The sequence below is a fragment of the Mustela putorius genome, unplaced genomic scaffold (genome assembly GCF_011764305.1).
Source record: "Mustela putorius furo isolate JIRA1106 unplaced genomic scaffold, ASM1176430v1.1 tig00003845_pilon_pilon_pilon, whole genome shotgun sequence".
Lineage (NCBI taxonomy): Eukaryota > Metazoa > Chordata > Mammalia > Carnivora > Mustelidae > Mustela > Mustela putorius.
In genome coordinates, this window is record NW_025421998.1 from 94,379,683 (window position 1) to 94,400,058 (window position 20,376).

General features: G+C 38.2%; 2 protein-coding genes across 2 annotated transcripts in view; both read left to right on the forward strand.

Annotated features, from left to right (window-relative positions):
• The first annotated feature begins 136 nt into the window (after positions 1-136).
• The window catches only part of MGAM (maltase-glucoamylase), a 157,206-nt gene continuing 136,966 nt past the window's right edge, over positions 137-20,376 (forward strand). Inside the window, exon 1 of the mRNA XM_045063083.1 lies at positions 137-200. The gene's annotated coding sequence lies outside the window, so the exon portion shown is untranslated. The remainder of the gene's footprint in view (positions 201-20,376) is intronic.
• Positions 17,706-18,650, forward strand: LOC101673431 (olfactory receptor 9A4). The gene has a single exon (XM_004741984.3). The coding sequence runs from the start codon at positions 17,706-17,708 to the stop codon at positions 18,648-18,650; it is 945 nt and encodes a 314-aa protein (XP_004742041.1).

Here is a 20,376-nt window from a genome sequence, read left to right on the forward strand (position 1 = left end):
CCTTTAGTTAATAATTGCCTTATTTTGAAATCTGCTTCAATGGTCTCTCCTTTTTTTCTGCTTGTATGTCTTTACTGATATCATAAACCTAACAATAATTATTCCTTGTTTTTTATGCTCTGTAGGCCCTTACTTGGTTTGCTTCCAAGTTTGGATGAGGCAAACTCTTCAGCATCCCTCTAACAGAGAACTCATCTGAGGTATGCTATTTTGGATGTTTTTATTCCAGCATTACACTTTATTGTCACTTTGGCCAGATAAAAACACCTCCACACCAGCCACTGGGGGTGCTTTTCCTGCAGATCTCCATAACTGTCCCACAGGGACCCCCCAGTACTCAGTATATCTTACCCTGGTCTCCAGAATCAATGCAGTTTGACTGAGCTGTGGCCAAAGGCTAGTGAACATGAATGGAGACTCAGCCCAAAGCTGCAGGCAAAAGAGAATCCACAAACTTGGGCATCAGTTTCTTCCTTTGGGAAAGCAAAAGGGAGGTTGTTAGCACCTTGTGTGGTGCAGTGCATGGTTTAGAAGACAAACAAGCTTAAGCATTTGGCCACAAGAGGGCTCAAGAAGAAAGTGTATCCATACAAGTTCTGAAAAGCCTCTGAATCACTAGAATCACTTGGAATCACTAGCTGGATGACTAGAAGGTCTTTTTTTCCTGATGTCAGTCAGTCATTTATCTAATCCATTAATCCAGGAGTGAGAAATGAAATATTATTCCACCATAAAAAAGGGAATCTCATCGTTTTTCAACAACATAAATAACAAGATAGTGACATGGATAAACCTTGAGGACATTACTCCAAGTGAAATGGGTCAGACAGAGAAAGACAAATACTGTACAATCTCACCTACAGGTGGAATTTAAAAAGCCAAATTCATGGAATATAGAATAGACTGGTAGTAGTCAGGGGCTGGGGAATGGGGGAAATTTGGAGATGTTGGTCAAAGGGTACAAATCCCTGGTTCCAAGATGCTTGAAGACTGGGATCCAATGTACAGCTTGGCGACTATGGTAAACTACAGGGCATTGTATACTTGAAAGTTGCTAATAGAATTGATCTTAAATATTCTCATTACAAAATGAAAAGTAATTACGTGAGGTTTTGGATGTGTTAAATACTTTATTATGGAAATCAATTCACAGGATACATGTGCATCAAATTATTCATGGTTGCATAATTGCACAGAGAAAAATCTGGAAGGCAATGTAGGTAACATTGCTAACAGGGTTGTTAGGAGTAGGAGTGGGAGAAGTATTTTTTATTGCATAGGGGTTTTTTCCCCCCCAAAGATTTGTTTATGTATGAAAAAGAGAGAGAGAGAAAGAGCGAGTGAGCCAGGGACGGAGCAGAGGGAGAGGGACAAGTGGACTCTGTACTGAGCATGGAGCCAGATGTGGAGCTCATCTCAGGACTACCTGAGCCAAAACCAGGAGTTGGTTAAGTGATTGAGCCACCCATGTCCCCCTATTGCATAGTGTTTTCTATTGTTTTGGTATGTGCTTCTTGAAAATGTATTGGGAATGAAATTATGTATTATCAATTTAAAAATAAAGGAAGTAAAAATACTCTATTTTCCCAGTGTCTTAGGGTTAACTAAACTCCTCCTTTTAAGTGCCTGGAAGGTTTGATTGCCTATGCAAATATCTCATTATTTTTAGCAGATGAGTATTTACTTAATTCCAAATACCCTATAAAATTTCTGTTTAGCTGAATGTAGAAAATGGGATAAAAATAGGGGAGGGGTTATGGAGTTTCACATTTTTCTACCTGTGCCTTTGGTCCCTTTCTGATGACATACAGGGATTCTTTAGATATTGAGAGGACTTATCCAATCTTATATGCATGTTGGAAATATCTTTTATCAGTCTAGTTTTGTCTTTTATTTTTTTAAAAGGCTTTTAAAAATTTTAATTCCAGTATAGTTAACACACAGTGTTATATTAGTTTCAGGTGTACAATATAGTGATTCAGTGCTTCTATACATTTCTCAGGGCTCATCACGAGTGTACTCACGATCCCCTCCACCTATTTCACTCATCCCCCTACCAGTTTTCTTTCTCTAGTTAAGAGTCCACTTGTTGGTTTGTATTTTTTCTTTGTTTTCTTTCTTAAATTCCAAATATAAGAGAAATCATATGGTATTATTCTTTCCCTGACTTATTTCATGTAGCATTTTACTCTCTAGGTCCATACATGCTCATGCACATGGCAAGATTTCATTCTTTTTATGACAGTATATTCCATTATATATATATATGCTTCTGCATATATATATCTATATAAGTATATATAGATTTATGTGCATATATGCTTCTTTGTATACAGATATCTTTATCTCCCTCCCTCTATAATGTATATATGCTTTTTTTAATCTCTTCATTTATGGATAGACATATAGGCTGCTTCCAAAATTTGGCTGTTGTAAATAATACTATAATAAACGTAGGGGTGCATATATCTTTTTGAATTAGTGTTTTAGTTTTCTTTAGGTTAATACATAGTAGTGAAATTACTGGGTCATATGGTAATTTTATCTTTAATTTTTTTGAGGAACCTCCATACTGTTTTCCACAGTGGCTGCACCAGTTTGCATTCCCACCAACATTGCCAGAAGGTTCCTTTTCCTCCACATCCTCACCAACACTTGTTTTATCTTGTTTCTTATTTTAGCCATTCTGACAAGTGTGAGGTGATATCTCCTTGTAGATTGATTTCTATTTCCCTGATATGAGTGATGCTGAACATCTTTTCATATGTCTGTTGACCATCTGCATATTTTCTTTGGAGAAATGTCTGTTCAAGTCTTCTGTCCATTTTTTTTTTTTAGATTTTATTTATTAATTTGACAGAGAGAAATCACAAGTAGACAGAGAGGCAGCCAGAGAGAGAGAGAGGGAAGCAGGCTCTCTGCCGAGCAGAGAGCCCGATGCGGGACTCAATCCCAGGACTCTGAGATCATGACCTGAGCCGAAGGCAGCGGCTTAACCCACTGAGCCACCCAGGCGCCCCTTCTGTCCATTTTTTATTTTTACTTTTTTATTATTCTGTTCAATTAGCCAACCTATAATACATCATTAGTCTTTGATGTAGTGCTCAATGATTCATTAATTGCCTATAACACCCAGTACTCATCTGGGTGTTATATCACAACTCCTACCCTCCTTAATACCCATCAACTGGCTACCCCATCCCACCACCCACCTCCCTTATGTAACCCTTGGTTTGTTTCCCAGAATCCAGAGTCTCTCATGGTTTGTGTTCCTCTCTGATTTCTTCCAAATTTTTCTCTCCCTTCCCCTATGGTTCTCCACACTATTCCTTATGTTTCACATATGAGTGAAACCATATGATATTGTCTTTCTTTCTTTGGCTTATTTCACTTAACATAATCCCCTCCAGTTCCATCCATGTCAATGCAATGGATAGGTATTCATCCTTTCTGATGGCTGGTAGTATTTCATTATACAGCTTCTTTATCCATTCATCTGTTGAGGCACTTCTTGGCTCATTGCACGGTTTGGCTATTGTGGACATTTCTGCTATGAACACTGGGATGCATGTGCCCCTTCTTTTCACTATATCTGTATCTTTGGGGGTAAATACCTGGTAGTGCAATTGCTGGGTAGTAGGGTAACTCTATTTTTAACTTTTTGAGGAACCTCCATACTGTTTTCCAGGGTTGCTGTACCAGCTTGCATTCCCACCAGCAGTGCAAGAGGTTTCCCCTTTCTCCATACCCTCGCCAACATTTGTTGTTTCCTGTCTTGTTAATTCTCCTGCCCATTTTTAATTGGGTTATTTGTTCTTTGGGTGTTGAGTTTTAAAATTCTTTGTACATATTGGAAACCCACACTTTGTAGGATATGTAAATTGCTAATATATTCTCCCATTGAGTAGGTTAACTTTTAGTTTTGTTGCCTGTTTCCTTTGCTGTGCAGACAATTTTTATTTTGTTGTTGTCCCAGTAGTGTATTTTTGTTTTTGTTTCCCTTGCCTCAGGAGACATATCTAGAAAACTGTTGTTACAGTTGATGTCAGAGAAATGACTGTCTATGCTTTCTTCTAGGATTTTTATGGTTTTAGGTTTTACATTGATGTCTTTATGCCATTTTGAGTTTATTTTAATATATGGTATATGAAAGTGGTCCAGTTTCCTTCATTCTTTCACATGTTGCTGTCCAGTTTTCCCAACACCATTTGTTGAAGATACTGTCTCTCCCTTTGCATAGTAAGCTTGAGTTTATTTATTAGGTCCTTATTCTGTTCTTTTCATCTATGAGTCTAGTTTTGTACCAGTATTGTACTGTTTTGATTACTATAGCTTTATAGTATCCCTTGAAATCTGGGATTGTGATTCTCCTACTTTTGTTCTTCTTTTTCAAGATTGCTATGCCTGTTCAGGGTCTTTTGTGGTTCCATACAAAATCTGGATTATTTGTTTTAGTTCTCTGAAACATACTGTTTTTTTTTTTTTTTTTTTTTTTTTTTTTTTTTTTTTTTTTTTTTTTTTTACTGGGATTGCAGTCAATCTGTAGATGGCTTTGGGTAGTATGGACATTCTAATATTTGTTCTTACAACCCATGAGCATGGAATATCATTCCATTTGTTTATGTCCTCATCAATTACTTTCATCATTAGAGTTTTCAGAGTACAGGCCTTTGACCTCCTGGATTAAGTTTTTTCCTAGGTATTAATATTTTTGGTGCAAATGTAAATGGGATTGTTTTCTTAATTTGTCTCTGCTACTTGATTATGATGTCTAGAAATGCAATGAATTTCTGTATATCGATGTTGTATCTTGCAATCTTACTGAATTCATTTATCAGTTGCTAGTTTTGGGGGGTCTTTAGGGATTTGTATATTTAGTATCATGTCATCTGCAAATAGTAAAAGTTTGACTTCTTTCTGACCAGTTTGGATGCCTTTTATTTCTTTTCTTATCTGATTGCTCTTCCTAGAACTTCCAGTACTATGTTGAATAAAGGTGGTGAGAGTGGATGTTGTTGTCTTGTTCCTGACCTTAGGAGTAAATTCTCAGTTTTCCACCATTAAGTCTGATGTGAGTTGTGGTTCTTTCACATATGGCTTTTATTATATGAAGATACATTCTCTCTAAACCTACTTTGTTGAGGGTTTTTATCATGAATGGTTGTTGAACTTTGTCAAATGCTTTTTCTGTATCTTTTGAAATGACTGTATCGTTTTTGTCTTTTCTTATGTAGAAGTGCTGTGTTACGTTGATGGATTTGCAAAGATTCAACCACTTTGGATCCTAGGAGTAAATCCCACTTGATCATGGTGAGTTTTGTTTTTAAGATAATGTTAGATTTCATTTGCTAATATTTTGCTGAGGATTTTTGAGCTTATGTTCATCAGAGATATTGGCCTGTAGTTCTCTCTTTTTTTTTTGTAGTGTTTTTTATAGTGTCTTTATCTGTTTTGGTGTCATGGAAATGCTGGCCTCATAGAATGCATTTTGAAGGTTTCCTTTGGCTTCAATTTTTTGGAATATTTTGAGAAGCATAGGTTCTTATCTTGCTTTAAATGTTTGTTAAAATTCACTTGTGAAACTCTCTGGTCCTGGATTTTTGTTTGTTGGGACTTTTTTGATTACTGATTCAATTTCATTGCTGGTAATCAGTCTGTTCAAATTTTCTATTTCTTCTTAATTCAGTTTTGGGTGGTTATGTTCTAGGTATTTATCATTTCTACTAGGGGGTCCAATTTGTTAACATATAATTTTCATAATATTCTCTTCTAATGCTTTGTATTTTTGTGTTGTTGGTTATTTCTCTTCTTTCATTTTTTATTTTATTTGAGTTCTCTCTCTCTCTTTCTCTCCACCTGTTCCTCCTTCCCACTCTTTCTCTTTTTCAATTGGTCTTGGAAAAGATTTATCAATTTTGTTGATCTAGTCAAAGGATCAGCTTGTGGTTTCATTGATCTGTTCTATGATCGTTTAGTTTCTATTTCATTTATTTCTGTTCTAATCTTTCTTTTCCTTCCTTCTTCCCTCTTCCTCCCTTCCTCCCTCCCTTCCTTCCTTCCTTTCTTCCTTCCTTCCTTCCTTTCTTCCTCCTGTTTTTTACTTTATTTGGTCTTCATTTTCTAGCTCTTTTAGGTGTAAAGTTAGGCTGTTTGAAATTTTTCTTGCTTTTTGAGGTAAACCTGTATTGCTACTAACTGGGTTCTTAGAATAGTCTTTGCTGCTTCCCAGAGATTTTTGGACTGTTGTGTTTTTATTTTCATTTGTGTCCACGTATTTTTTTAATTTTTTCTTTGATTCTTTTCTTGACCCATTCATCATCTAGGAGCCTCTCATTTAACCCCATGTATTTGTGTCCCTTCTGATTTTTTCTTGTGGTTGATTACTAGTTTCATAGTATTGTGGTCAGAAAAGATGCATGGTATGACTTCATTCTTTTGAGACTTGTTGTGTGGCCTCATGTGATCCATTCTGGAGAATGTTCCATATGCATTTCAAGGTTTTTAAAAATGTATTTTATGGATAGATGAGAGAGAGAGAGAACAAGGGAGAGGCAGATGGAGATGGAGAGGAACAGAGAGAATCTCAAGCAGGCCCCCTGTTGAGCATGGAGACTAAAGCAGGGCTCAATTTCATGACCCTAAGATTATGATCTGAGATGAAATCAAGAGTCAGATGCTTAACTAACTGAGCAATCCAGGTACCCCTCTATATGAGCTTTAAAAGAATGTGTACTTTGCTGTTTTTGGATGGAATGTTCTGAATATATCTGTTTAGATTTATCTAGTCTAATGTGTCATTCAAAGTCACTATTTCCTTGTTGATTTTCTGTTTGGATGTTCTATCCATTGATGTAAGTGAGACGTTAAAGTTCCCTACTATTATTGTATTATTATCAAATGCTTCCTGTATTTTTGTTAATAGCTGCTGATTATATTGGGTGCTCCTATGTTGGATGCATAAATGTTTACAACTGTTATATCTTCTTGTTGGATTGTTCCCTTAATGATTATATATTGTCTTCCTTTGTCTCTTGTTACAGTCTTTGTTTTAAAGTCCATTTTGATTTGATGAGGACTGGGTGTTATGAACTATGAACTATGATTCATTGAACATTATATCAAAAACTAATGATGTACTATAACTTGGCTAATTGAATTTAAATAAAAAGGGAGGTTTTCTAAAAATATAAAGTCTATTGTGTCTGATACAATTATTACTACTCTGGTTTCTTTTCACTTCATTTTGCATTTTCTATCTTTCATTTTCTACCTGCATGTGTCTTTGGGTCTGAAATAAGTTTCTTGAAGCAGCATACAGATGAGTCTTGCTTTTTTTATCCATTCCATCACCCTATGTCTTTGGATTAGAGCATTTAGTCCATTTACATTCTAAATGGACTAATTATTGATGGGTTTGTACTTACTGCCATTTTGTTACTTGTTTTGTGTTTGCAGTTTTCTGTTTCTTTCTTCTCTTGCTGTCTTCACATATGGTTTACTGGCTTTCCATAATGATATGCTTGGATTCCTTTCTGTTTATTTTTTGAATATCTATTACTGATTATTGAATTGTCATTACCATTAGGTTTATATATAACCTGTTACACATATAGCAACCTGTGGTAAGTTGTGGTTGCTTAAATTTGAACCCATGCTTTATTCTTATCCCCATTCCCCTCCATTTTAGGTATATGGTGTCATTTTTTACATCTTTTTATTTTGTGAATCCCTTGACTACACTTTGTAGATATACTTAATTTTACTGCTTTTGTGCTTCCTACCTTTGAACTCCTGTTTATGGTCTTTCCTTCCTAATCAAAGAGTTCCCTTTCACATTTCTTGTAGGTCTGGTTTAGTGGTCATGAATTCCTTTAACTTTTGTTTATCTGGGAAACACTTTATCCCTTCTATTATTCTGAATGATAGCCTTGCTGGATCGAGTATTCTTGGTTGCAGGCTATTTTCTTTCAGCATATTGAATATATCATGACATTTCTTTCAGGTCTTCAATGTTTCTGTTGAAAAATCAGCAGATAGCCTTGTGGGGTTTTCCTTTTTATGTAATTGTTTTCTTTTCACTTGCTGCTTTTAAAATTCTCTCTTTATCAGTACTTTTTGCCATTTTAAAAACCACATGTATGGGTGTGGACCTCTTTGGGCTGATTATGTTGGGGTCTCGTGTGCCTACTCAGTCTAGGTTTCTGTTTCCTTCCCAGATTCAGGAAGTTTTCAGCTATTATTTCTTCAAAGAAATTTTTTACTCTTTTTCTCTCTCTTCTTCTTTTGTGATCCCTATAATGAGAATCTTATTATACTTCATCATGTTGCTGAGTTCCCTCAGTCTGTATTTATTTATTATATTATTTTCTTCAGTTCAGCTTGATTGTTTTCCATTACTTTGTCCTCCAGGTCACTGGTCTGTCTTTCTGCTTCCCCTGGTCTGCTTTTTATTGCATCCATATATTCTTTCAACTATTGAGTTCTTCATCACTGATCAGTTATTTTTATATTTTTCATCTCTTTATTAAGAGTCTCATGGAGGTCCTCTACTCTTTACTCAAGTTCAGTGAGGATCTTTATGACTTTCACTTCAAATTCTCTCTCATACATATTACTTACCTGTGTTTCATTTAGCTCTCTTGCTGTGATTTTCTCCTGTCCTTTCATTTGGGACACATTCCTGTTTCCTTTGTCTAATTCTTCTGCCTTTCCTTGTTTTAGGAGGGTCCACTAAGTCTCCTGTTCTATTTTGTTTGTTTTAAGGTTTATTTATTTATTCTATATCTCCTGTTCTTGAAGTTATGGCCTTATGAAGAAGAGGTCCTGTACTGCCCTGTATGGCAATGTGTCTTCTTCATCAGAACCTGGCACTTCAGGGGTGTCTTCTATGGGTGTTAGGTACACCTTACTGTTGTGGCTGAGCTGCTTTTGCCTTCAGTCTGTTCATCTACTCTCTTTGGAGAGCCATTTGCAGGAGGGTTTGATCCCTTTTTTGTTACTGGGCCAATCTGGGGCTCTCCTGAGCTTAAGTTGAGTGAGATCACTCATTTGCCCAAATAGTGATAACACCAAACTGCAAGGGACTTTCCCTCTTTTTTTCTTTGAGAAACTTTTGTTAGTATGTGTGGCCTGCAGTCAGACTAGGTGTTTGCCCCCTTCTCACCTTCTCACTGCTGCGGTGTAGTCAGATTAGTGTGTGTGGTTATCCAAATCAAATTTATTGCTAAATTTGAATTAGATTTATCATTATGAATCTCTCCTCTTTACTCCCTCCCATCCCACTCCGTGTTTGTGTGTGTGTGTGTGTGTGTGTGTGTGTGTGTATTTTCTATGTGTTTTTCAGTGTGCTAGTTCAGTAACCAACCCCAAAACAATGAGCATGCCCTTTGGGCCCAGATCATGATTCTAAGTTATTAAACCATAAGAAACAAATGTTTTTGAAGAAATGTCTGATTCCAGGTCTGAGGAAGGAAATTAATTGGGTAAACTTGAAAAGTTTTGTCATACCCGATAACAAAGATTACTAAGGACTTTATTTATTTATTAACATATAATATATTATTTGCTTTAGGAGTACAAGTTTGTGAATCATCAGTCTTACACACACACCACCTTAGCAATTCATAGCACTCATCATAGCGATACCCTCCCCAATGTCCATAATCAGCCCACCCCATCCCCCTCCATCCCCCAGCAACCCTCAGATAGTTTCCTGAGATGAAGAGGAAATGTTTTGTCTTATGGTTTTTCTCCCTCCCTCCCCATCTTGTTTCATTTTTTCCCTCCCTAACCCCCATAATCCCCTGCCCTGTCTCTCAAATTCCTCATATCAGAGAGATCATATGATAATTGTCTTTCTCTGGTTGACTTATTTCACCTAGCATAATAACCTCCAGTTCCATTCATGTTATTGCAAATGGCAAGATTTCGGGGTTTTTTTTGATGGCTGCATAATATTCCACTGCACACACACACACACACACACACACATATATATATATATATATCACATCTTCTTTATCTGGACATCTAGGTTCTTTCCATAGTTTGGCTATTGTGGACATTGCTGCTATAAACATTTTGGTGCACGTGCCCCTTTGGATCACTACAGTTGTTCTTTAGGGTAAATACCCAGTAGTGTGATTGCTGGGTTGTAGGGTAGCTCTATTTTCAACTTTTTGAGGAACCCCCATACTGTTTTCTAGAGTGGCTGCACCAGCCTGCATTCCCACCAACAGTGTAGGAGGGTTCCTCTAGGGATATTTAAAAAGGATTCAGCATCCATTCTTCCTCATATCAGGGAGATCATATGATAGTTATCTTTCTCCGCTTGACTTATTTCACTAAGTATGATACGCTCTAGTTCCATCCACATTGTCGCAAATGGAATGAAACAAGATGGGATTGGGAGGGAGACAAACCATAAGTGACTCTTAATCTCACAAAACAAACTAACGGTTGGGGGGAGGGGGATTGGGGGAAGGGGGTGGGGTTATGGACATTGGGGAGGGTATGTGCTTTGGTGAGTGCTGTGATGTGTGTAAACCTGGCGATTCACAGACCTGTACCCCTGGGGATAAAAATATATTATATGTTTATAAAAAAAAAAGAATTCAGCATCCAAACTAAAGGGGCTTTCTCTAGCCAGTATAAGATAAGATGTAGTTTAAAAATACATTAATTACAATCATTTTAAACCCATTGAAGTAAGATTTATGGGTTCATAATGATACTTACAAGTTGTTAACTTTCAAAAGTGATTAAGGAACCTTATGCATTATTTTGAGATCTGATAAATGGAAATATCCAAGTAATTATTTTGGGTAAATGTATAGTAAATGAAAATATCAAAGCATTCTAGATACTTATCAAAAAAAAATGTTAGAATTAGAATATCACCATTCAACTACCCTCAATGAAATACTAGGTTTAGAAGTCATGTATCAACAGTTTCTAATATCATGGATAAGAGAAAACTAGATCTTATGTGTCTTTTGGTGAAAAACTGTAACAATCCTTCAATTTTTTTCTTTCTTCTTCTTCTTTTTTTTTTCCCCCCCAAGAGAGGGTGGGGAAAGGTGGAGGGAGAGGGAGAAACAAAATCTTAAGCAGGCTCCACACTCAATGCAGAGGCCTTGAAGGAGCTCAATCTCATAACCCTGAGATCATGTGCTGAGCCAAAATCAAGAATTGGACAGTTAACTCCCTGAGCCCCTCAGGTATCCTTAAAATTTCTTCATTTTATGAAAACTGGTGGAGCTTAGTCTGATCAAGCCTCTGAATTCAACTGCCAATTTACAGGAAAATATGTGAAGAACAGAAAGATACATTTAACTATAATGTGAAGATAAAATTGCCAAAATCCAGATTATGGGAAGCTACTGTCAAAACACCTTATGAATTCAACAGATAGATTGTAAGAAAAGAAAGGGATGCTGAAGGCATCCGCAGATTAAAAGGACTAAAATAATACATGAAATTTTAAGAAATGGGCAAGACTAAGGCATAGCACTGTATATAAATTTAAGTGATAAAACCATTAAGAAATGCAGTGAAGTGATTATTGCAAAGACAGTGACTTTTGGGGAAGTGAGAATAGTAACTGCAGTGGGGCAGGTAGATCTAGGGGATAGGAAACACCCAGGTCCAGCTTCTTTGCCTCTTTTTTCTGACCAAAGTTACAGAGATGTCTCTCCAAAGGTACAAGCCAGGGGTACAGGCTCACTAAAAGACTGAGACTGAATCATAAGACTGTAGAATGCTAAATGATTCACTCCATCTACTCCTTACCACCACTTTGGTGGGGCTCCCTTATAATAACAGAGGTTTATAACAGAAAGAACTGTGAGTCTAAGACTTTATTTAACAAGGAGATTCTAACAAAATTAACAATCATATTGGACAAAAAGAAGGATAAACCAAGAAACGGGCTCTTAATTATAGAGAAAAAACTGTTGGCTATCAGATGGGATGTGGATGGGGGGAATGGGTTAAATAGGTGATGGGTTTTAAGGATGCAGTTGTTGTGATGGACATGGGGTGTTGTATGTAAGTATTGAATCACTGAGTTGTAGAACTGAAACTAATATTATACTATATGTTACCTAGGTGGAATTTAATAAAAACAAAAACAAAAACAGGATGGAGGTTCTAGGGAAAGTCAAAGACAACAGGTGAGACAAAAATAAGAACAAGAGATTTAATTCATCTGTGACACCCATAGCTACAGTAAACAGTAAACACAGTCCAATTCATTTGCAGATAAACATAAAACCTCACATAGACCTGTTTTCCTCAGTTCTTTTTGTCCATTCTGTAATGTCCAGCTTCCACTGAAACATTACAAGGCATAGTAAAACAAACAAACAAACGGAAGAAAACAGAGCACGAAGAGACAGGGCACATGTGAGAACCAGACTCATATATGGTAGAAATGTTGAAATGATCAGACTGGGTTTCTAAAATAAGTCTATGTTTGAATAGTACATAAAAGCTAATGATGTACTATATGTTGGCTAATGCACTTAATAAAAATAAATAAATAATAAAAAATAAATAAAATAACTGTATGTTTAAGAAACTAAGGACTCTAGTAGAAGAGCAGACCAAATGTAGGAGTCAATGGGTAATATCTGCAGAGCAATGGAATCTATGAGAAAGAATAAAAATGAAGTGCTAAAAAATGTAAAGAAAAATTAAAAATGGCTTTAATGAACTCAGCAAACAGGTACATAGTTGAGGAAAAAATTAGTGAGCTTTACAATATGTCATTAGAAACATCCAGAATTAAAATGTAAAGGGAAGAATGAATGAAAAAGATAAAACAGAGTATCTAAGAGTTTTGGAATAATTACAAAAGTCATATCTTATGTGTCATGGGGATATGAGGATGAACAAACAAACAATTAGAATAATGACTGAAAACTTTCTATAGATAATGAGGGTGGAAAAGAGAGAGAGAGAGAGAGAGAGGCAAACCAAGAAACAGGTGCTTAACTATGAGAACAGACCGTCAAAACACTTGAACTCAACAGCTAGATTGGTCTGTGTGGGGGATGGGTGAAGTTGGTTATGGGGATTAAGGAGTTGTGATGTTGTGACGATCACTGGGTGATGTATGGAAGTGATGAGTCACTATATTGCACACCTGAAACCAGTATTACACTCTATGTTAAGTAAGTGGTAATTAAATAAAAACTCAAAAACAAGAGATTATAAATTAATGCAACATTTTGAGAGTGATTTGATAATAGCTAAGAATTTAAGAGAAATTGGAGGGGGAGATGAACCATGAGAGCCTATGGATTCTGAAAAACAATCTGAGGGTTTTGGAGGGGCGGGGGTGGTGGTTGGGTGAGGTTTGGTGGTTGGGTGAGGTTTGGTGGTTGGGTGAGGTTGGGTGAGCCTGGTGGTGGGTATTATGGAGGGCATGTATTGCATAGAACACTGGGTGTGGTACATAAACAATGAATTCTGGAACACTGAAAAGGAATTTAAAAAAATTAAAAAATTAAAAAAAGTTGGACAACTTTTCAGATATGAAAATATTTATTGCAAAAGCAATGTAGACCTGAAAAATTGGAGAAAATGAAACATTCATCAGCATGTTCATTAAATATTGATCAGTATTTTCATAAGTGAATATTAAGCCATCACTTAAAATGTGATTGACAGATCATTTTTTTAAAAAAGATTTTTAATTATTTGAGAGAGAGAGTGTGAGAGAGCATGAGAGGGCAGAAGGTCAGAGGGAGAAGCAGACTCTCCATGGAGCTGGAAGTCTGATGCAGGACTCCATCCTGGGAGTCCAGGATCATGACCTGAGCTGAAGGCAGTCGCTCAACCAAATGAGCCACCCAGGCGCCCAACAGATCATTGCTAATGTGGAAAAGTTTAATAGCTGCACAAGCATTCACACACACACACACACACACACACACACACACATGCACGCATGCACATAAGAAGAAGAAGGTAGCAGGACAGTATATTTATTAAAATATTTACTTTAAAAGAATATATACAGATACTCTTGTAAACACAGAGTAAAGTACTGTATGAATGCATTAGAAATTTATAATAATAATTTATGATCATATTTAGTTCTAGGAGATGGGCCAGAAGAGTCAAACAAATGGGGAGAGAGATATTTACACTTTACCTTATATCCTTCCATTTGATTTTTAAATTATGCCCTGTGCTACTTTTATGAAAAATGCCATATTTCTTAAATTGTAAAAGTGAATATTTTAAATATGCTTTTGCTGATTTATTCAGCATCCCAGCCATCCTCGCTTTTATGTAGTATTTTGTTGTTGTTGTTGCTGTTGATTCTGAATATTGTTTCTTCACTTTCACCCCTCAATTCAAGCAACACATGGAAGTGATCTGAGAGCATCTAACAATTAAGAAGGGAAATGTATGGCTGAACAACCACAACTGGATAAATGTTGGAGGGCCTGGAATGGGCTGTGGACTTAACAGAATGTGAATTTGGTGTAGGTGACAACTCTTTCTCTTACCAGGCTCTCGTAACTGTGGGCAGAGGGTATGTGGTAGAGAGCGTGCAGAGATCCTCTGGGAAAGAGGTGCTTCATGAAACCTTGGTGATGAAGATTTAGTGACCCCTAGGTTTTGATGTGTGTCTTTTGTAGAGATTAGGGGACTCATCAGCTTGGAGGTAGCTTAGGCTCTGCAGGGATAAATGGAGTCAGGGAGAAGCACAGAGCAGACGAGGGGGCTGACCAGTCAGAGCTTGGTTGTTGTGATGAGTAAGGGTCTGGGAGGAAGGCAGCCTGGACACTGAGAAATTTCTGACAGGCAGTTTTTAAGTTTGCTCAATGCACATAATTTTTTCAGGAGGTAAAACTTGATTATCTGGGCACCAGATCAGTCAGTTAACTGGCTGCCTTTGGCTCAGGTCATGATCCCGGGGTTCTGGGATCGAGTCCCACATCAGGCTCCCTGCTCAGTGGGGAGCCTGCTTCTTCCTTTCCCTCCACTCCTCCTCCCTGCTCGTGTTCTCTCTCTCAAATAAATAAGTAAATAAAATCTTAAAAAAAAAAAAAAGTAAAACTTGATTATCCTCAGAGGGAAGAGTGAAAGTTTCTTCAGCTTTTCCTTGACTATATCCCTAGTGTGTCTCTGAGCCTGTGCAAATGATTCCTTAGTGTATAACTATCCTTGGGGACAGAAAAGGTAGAGAAAGAAAGAGGCAGAGAGAATGAGGGAGGGGAAGATAGGTGGGTTCCTCTGAGCACTATGTCTGGACTTTTCCTAAGCTCCTCTGTGTGGACGGTGTTCTTTGCTACGAGTGGAGACAGCAGGAGCTGTGTCTGCCTCCTAAGCACGGCTCTTTACTAGCCATGGGTAGTCTGGGTTGATGCCTGAAGAGCAGTAGAACTTTCCAGTCTAGTCCCCATCTCTGGAGGTGAGTGTCTTCCAGGTATTCCCTTCAGTGAAGGACAGAGTAGAAGAGCATTATCATGAGAGGGTCTAGGTTTTGTTGCCATATAGAACAAGGACACCTAGAGTCTGAAGAGTGGAGTAAGAGAGCTGCAGAGTAGATGACTCTCCATCAGATCATCGCTTTGTAGCAAAGGGCAGGTGTCGCTCTCGGCCCGCAAGAACGACCCGCAGACGAGGTGAGTGGCAAACTTCTTTTATTACTAATGCTAATGTACTAATGCTAATGGCGGCCGCGCCGCACCAAGCACTTACAGCAGTATTTATCCACGAAGTTCACCCGTACTCGCCCTCCTATTTGGCCAATCATAACGCCGTGCACGCAGTGTCCTTGTGGACCCTTATGTAACCATACAGGACTCTATTGTTCTCTAGCGGTGATCATGCGTTTATCTCTTGGCTCCTGGAGCTGTGTGCGTCCTCCTAGACTAATCATTCTCAGTTCCTCAATCTTCAGGCACTCCCGTCTACGTGACTCCTTGCATCTGCTGGATGGCTCTCCACAGGCAGGGTGATGGTACCTAGTACTGGCAATGGGCATACTTTGTGGCATCACCCAAGTCTGTGTTCTTTCATTTTTCATTCTGTCTTCTTTATATCTGCTTGCCCTCTTGTTGGGGATCTCCTGGAAGACAGAATGCAGACTGACTGGGTGGTGCTTTGGAGAAGAGTGAATGGAGGGAAAGATACGTTGGATAATTTTTGTTTCTTCTTCGATCTATTAATTGATATATTTATTCAAAAATATTTATAGAATATATACTTTGTCAGAGTCTGTTCTTGTCATAGGTGGTAATACAAGAAATGCAAAGAAGTTGCTTCAAGGTACTTCATTCTAATGTGGGGTTTTGATGATAAAGTAAGAAACAAATGCATACTATGATTTGAGGTATTGATGCAAGCCAACAGAAAGAAAAATACAGCCTAAAAAGTTTAGAGAGTAAAACTATGCATGTGTTGTTTTGGAGAGTATGGGGGGGAAGGGTCTGTGGAGAGGATATTTTTGAGCAAAAATCTGCATGTGGAGAGGGAAGGAGCCCAGTTCTCCTGAGGAAATGTGTATAATCTATGTCAGTGTCTTCTATCATTTTTGCATACCCTAGGACTCTGGAGAATATGGGAGGTCATATAAGTAGATGTGGTCTTCGGAATTTTCCAAGTTGCTCAAAGGGACTGACCCCATGGCAGTTTGGTTAGAGGGATGGGCTGCCCATTTGGAGGTGTTGGGTCCCTGCTGGGAGTAGAGATTTGAGACCTGGAGCATAAGGAGGATTTTGCCTCTATATCACAGGTGTTTTCTTGTCTTCTGGTTCTAGGTTGGATACTGGAGTACAGATAGGAGTTCCTTCAGGACCCTTCCCTCCCTGGTGTCAATTACTGACCAGGGGAATCAAGATATAAGAGTTAGAGGTCACTAATGGAGAGCTGGGGAGGCTTTTTCTGCTTGGAGGATATACATTCACTGAAATGAGAAATGGAGGAAGGCTTTTATCATGAGAATAAGGAGGAAGAAGTGGATAATCCCCGCCAGGGAGCCAGCTCTCCAGAAGTCAGGGAAAGACTCAATGTTTTGTCTCAAAATAGTTCTTTCTTATGACAATGTCCTAGAGAGTTCCCACTTGCTAACAATACCACAAAGTTGACGATATAATTGAGGCAGAACTTAACATGAATGTAATGCAGCATCCTCTATGTTAGAAGATACAAAATAACCACATCTGCATGTGATTGGCTAATATTGGGATTTGCTATTCTAATAACTGTTGAAATTAGCAGGATTTTGCAGAAATAGATAAAGGAGGCAGGAAAAACACTTTAGGGCATTTGAGATGGAAGTGTTGGTGGTATAATTGTGATCAGGAAAGGACAGGGTGGCACATCAGAACAGAGTGCAAGGGAGGATGGCCGGTGAACTGAGAGACAAGGGTAGAGGGTGGGTGTGGTTAGGGTAGACAAGGTGTACAAGGGTAGACAGGGGTGGTTGTGTTTTCATGCCTAGGATGTGGTGTTGGTGGCTATTGCTCCTCTTCTTGGGCTTTTAATTTACTTTCAAATTTATTCATGTCCTACATAAAACATTTAACACCAAGTTTGTATAGAAAATAGTAGTAGTACGTTGTAGAGTCTAGGTGTGGCTGGTATTTCCTCAATTGGAGTCGTCCTTTATCTTTTTGCAATCAAAAGCCTGTTTTCTCCCCTTTGCTCTTTAGATTTCACAAGGAACAAGAGCTCAGAACTACATGTTGGTGAATCACTCTAGTGCCACTGAATTTTATCTCCTTGGCTTCCCTGGCTCCAGAGAACTACACCATCTTCTCTTTGCTACCTTCTTCTTCTTCTACTTAGTGACATTAATGGGAAACACAGTCATTATTGTGATGGTGTGTGTTGATAAACGTCTGCAGTCCCCCATGTATTTCTTCCTTGGTCATCTTTCTGCCTTGGAGATCTTGGTTACTACTATTATCGTGCCTGTGATGCTTTGGGGATTGCTTCTCCCTGGAATGCAGACAATCTCTTTGGCTGCATGTGTCACCCAGCTCTTCCTGTATCTTGCTGTGGGAACCACAGAGTTTGCATTGCTGGGAGCGATGGCTGTGGACCGTTATGTGGCTGTCTGTAATCCTTTGAGATACAACATCATTATGAACAACCGAACCTGCATCTGGGTGGTCGTTGTGTCATGGGTGTTTGGGTTCCTTTTTCAAATCTGGCCAGTGTATGCCACATTTCAGCTGACCTTCTGCAAATCACATGTGGTGAACAATTTCTTCTGTGACCGAGGGCAATTGCTGAAACTATCCTGCAATAATACCCTCTTCATAGAGTTTATCCTATTCTTAATGGCTATTTTTGTTCTTTTTGGTTCTTTGATCCCTACAATCATCTCCTACACCTACATCATCTCCACCATCCTCAAGATCCCTTCAGCCTCTGGGCGGAGGAAGGCCTTCTCTACGTGTGCATCTCACTTCACTTGTGTCATTATTGGCTATGGTAGTTGCTTGTTCCTCTATGTGAAACCCAAGCAAACACAGGCTGCGGATTACAATAGGGTAGTTTCGTTGATGGTTTCAGTGGTTACTCCTTTCCTCAACCCTTTCATCTTCACCCTCCGAAATGACAAAGTAATAGAAGCCCTTCGGGATGGAGTGAAAAGATGCTGTCAACAATTTAGTATCTAATCTTGTCTTAAGTATTGCTATGAATTCTAGAATGCTCTGATAAGTACTTACTTATCTTTTAGCTGCATCTTAGTCACCATCAAATAACGTGTGTGCAACAAAAGCCTTTTAAATTATGGCCATGGTTTTTAACATGTTTGGTTGTTACTAAAAATTTACCTTATGATAAAGTTACATATATGGATACAGATACAGATACACATGCCCTTCTGAAATTATGATATATTTCACAATAAAACTTTTAAAAAATTAAATGGAAAAATAATATGTGTGATATTTAAGTTTCTGAATAAGAAAGGGTGGGTATTATAGAGGGCACGGATTGCATGGAGCACTGGGTATGGTGAAAAAATAATGATACTGTTATGCTGAAAATAAATAAATTAAAAAAAAAAAAAGAAAGGGTAGAAAAATTTTTTCCCACTGCAGAATGGGATGACTACTGGATTCTAGGTCATCTAAATCCTCTAAAAGGTCCTGTGCTTTTGGTCCTCTGAGTAAACTTCCTGTTACTTCCCTGGCTCAAACATATTCTCTCTCTCTCTCAATCTCTTCTCTCTCTTTTTAGCAGACACAACAATACTTTATTCCTTCAAGTTGATGAATATGACATTTCTAATTTCAGTCATGGAAATGCAGACCTAAGGTGGTGCCTCTCAAACTTTAACATGTATTTCTGTCACATGGGATCTTGTTGAAATGTATGTTCTAATTCAGTTGTCTGGACCAAGGCTTGATAGTCTACATTTCTAAACAGCTGCAGTTGATGTTAATGCTGTTGTGAGGAGAAGGATATCCTCTACCCTTGATTTCCTGTCCCAAAGTTCTCTTGCCTTAGTACTTTGCTGCATCTTTTCTTGGCTGGCAGAATTTAGAGAATGATGTCATTCCACAATTTTGGACACCTTGACAATCCTAGGAGTGGTTATCTTTAAATACAGACACATCTTTAATAGGTGGACCTCCTCAGGGTGTGGGAGAAAGAGTTAGGTAAGTTGACATTCTCTCACCTGAAAGTACTCAGATCACGTTGCCTGCAGCCAGAAAGGATGTGGGACAATGGGGCTTCTGTGCCAGAAGCTGGTGTGACAAGGGTCCCTGGGATCAGGCGGAGTGCAGAGAGCGCAGAAGAGGAGGAAGCCTCTCATCCCCGTCACATCCTTCAGTCTTTCCAAGGTCCATGTTACCTGGCCCCTGCTTCCTGTCCCTTTCAGTTTTTCATCCTCTCCTGCCCACTTTGATTCCTGATTTCTCTTTGTAGCTCTCTTCCTGTGGCTTCAGTTCCCCCATTCACTTCTGGGTTCCCTATTACCTTTCTCCCTCGTGCACCCAAACTTATTGTGGTGTCATCCGTCTTCCCACCAGGAAGCCGTTGTGCCTCTTTCCTAGTGCCACCAACTTCACTCACGCTTTCTCTAGTCAGCCTGACTTTGGTCTTCATCAGTGATTCCATTTCTTATGTCATAAACACAGTTTCATCCACGATGACATTTTTGTAATAATGAAATATTGTTAACCAAATGGGATAACTGGAGGAGACCGGTTAAGTAAATTGTTTCATTTGTAAAATGAAATATTATGCAGGTATAAAAGGAATAATAAAACTCTTTCTGTAATGATAAGAAATGATCCCCAAGCCGTACTTTTAAGTGAGAAAAGCAAAATACATTGAACTTAGTATTTACTTTTGTATAAGAAAGCAGTAGAAATAGGGTATATTTATATT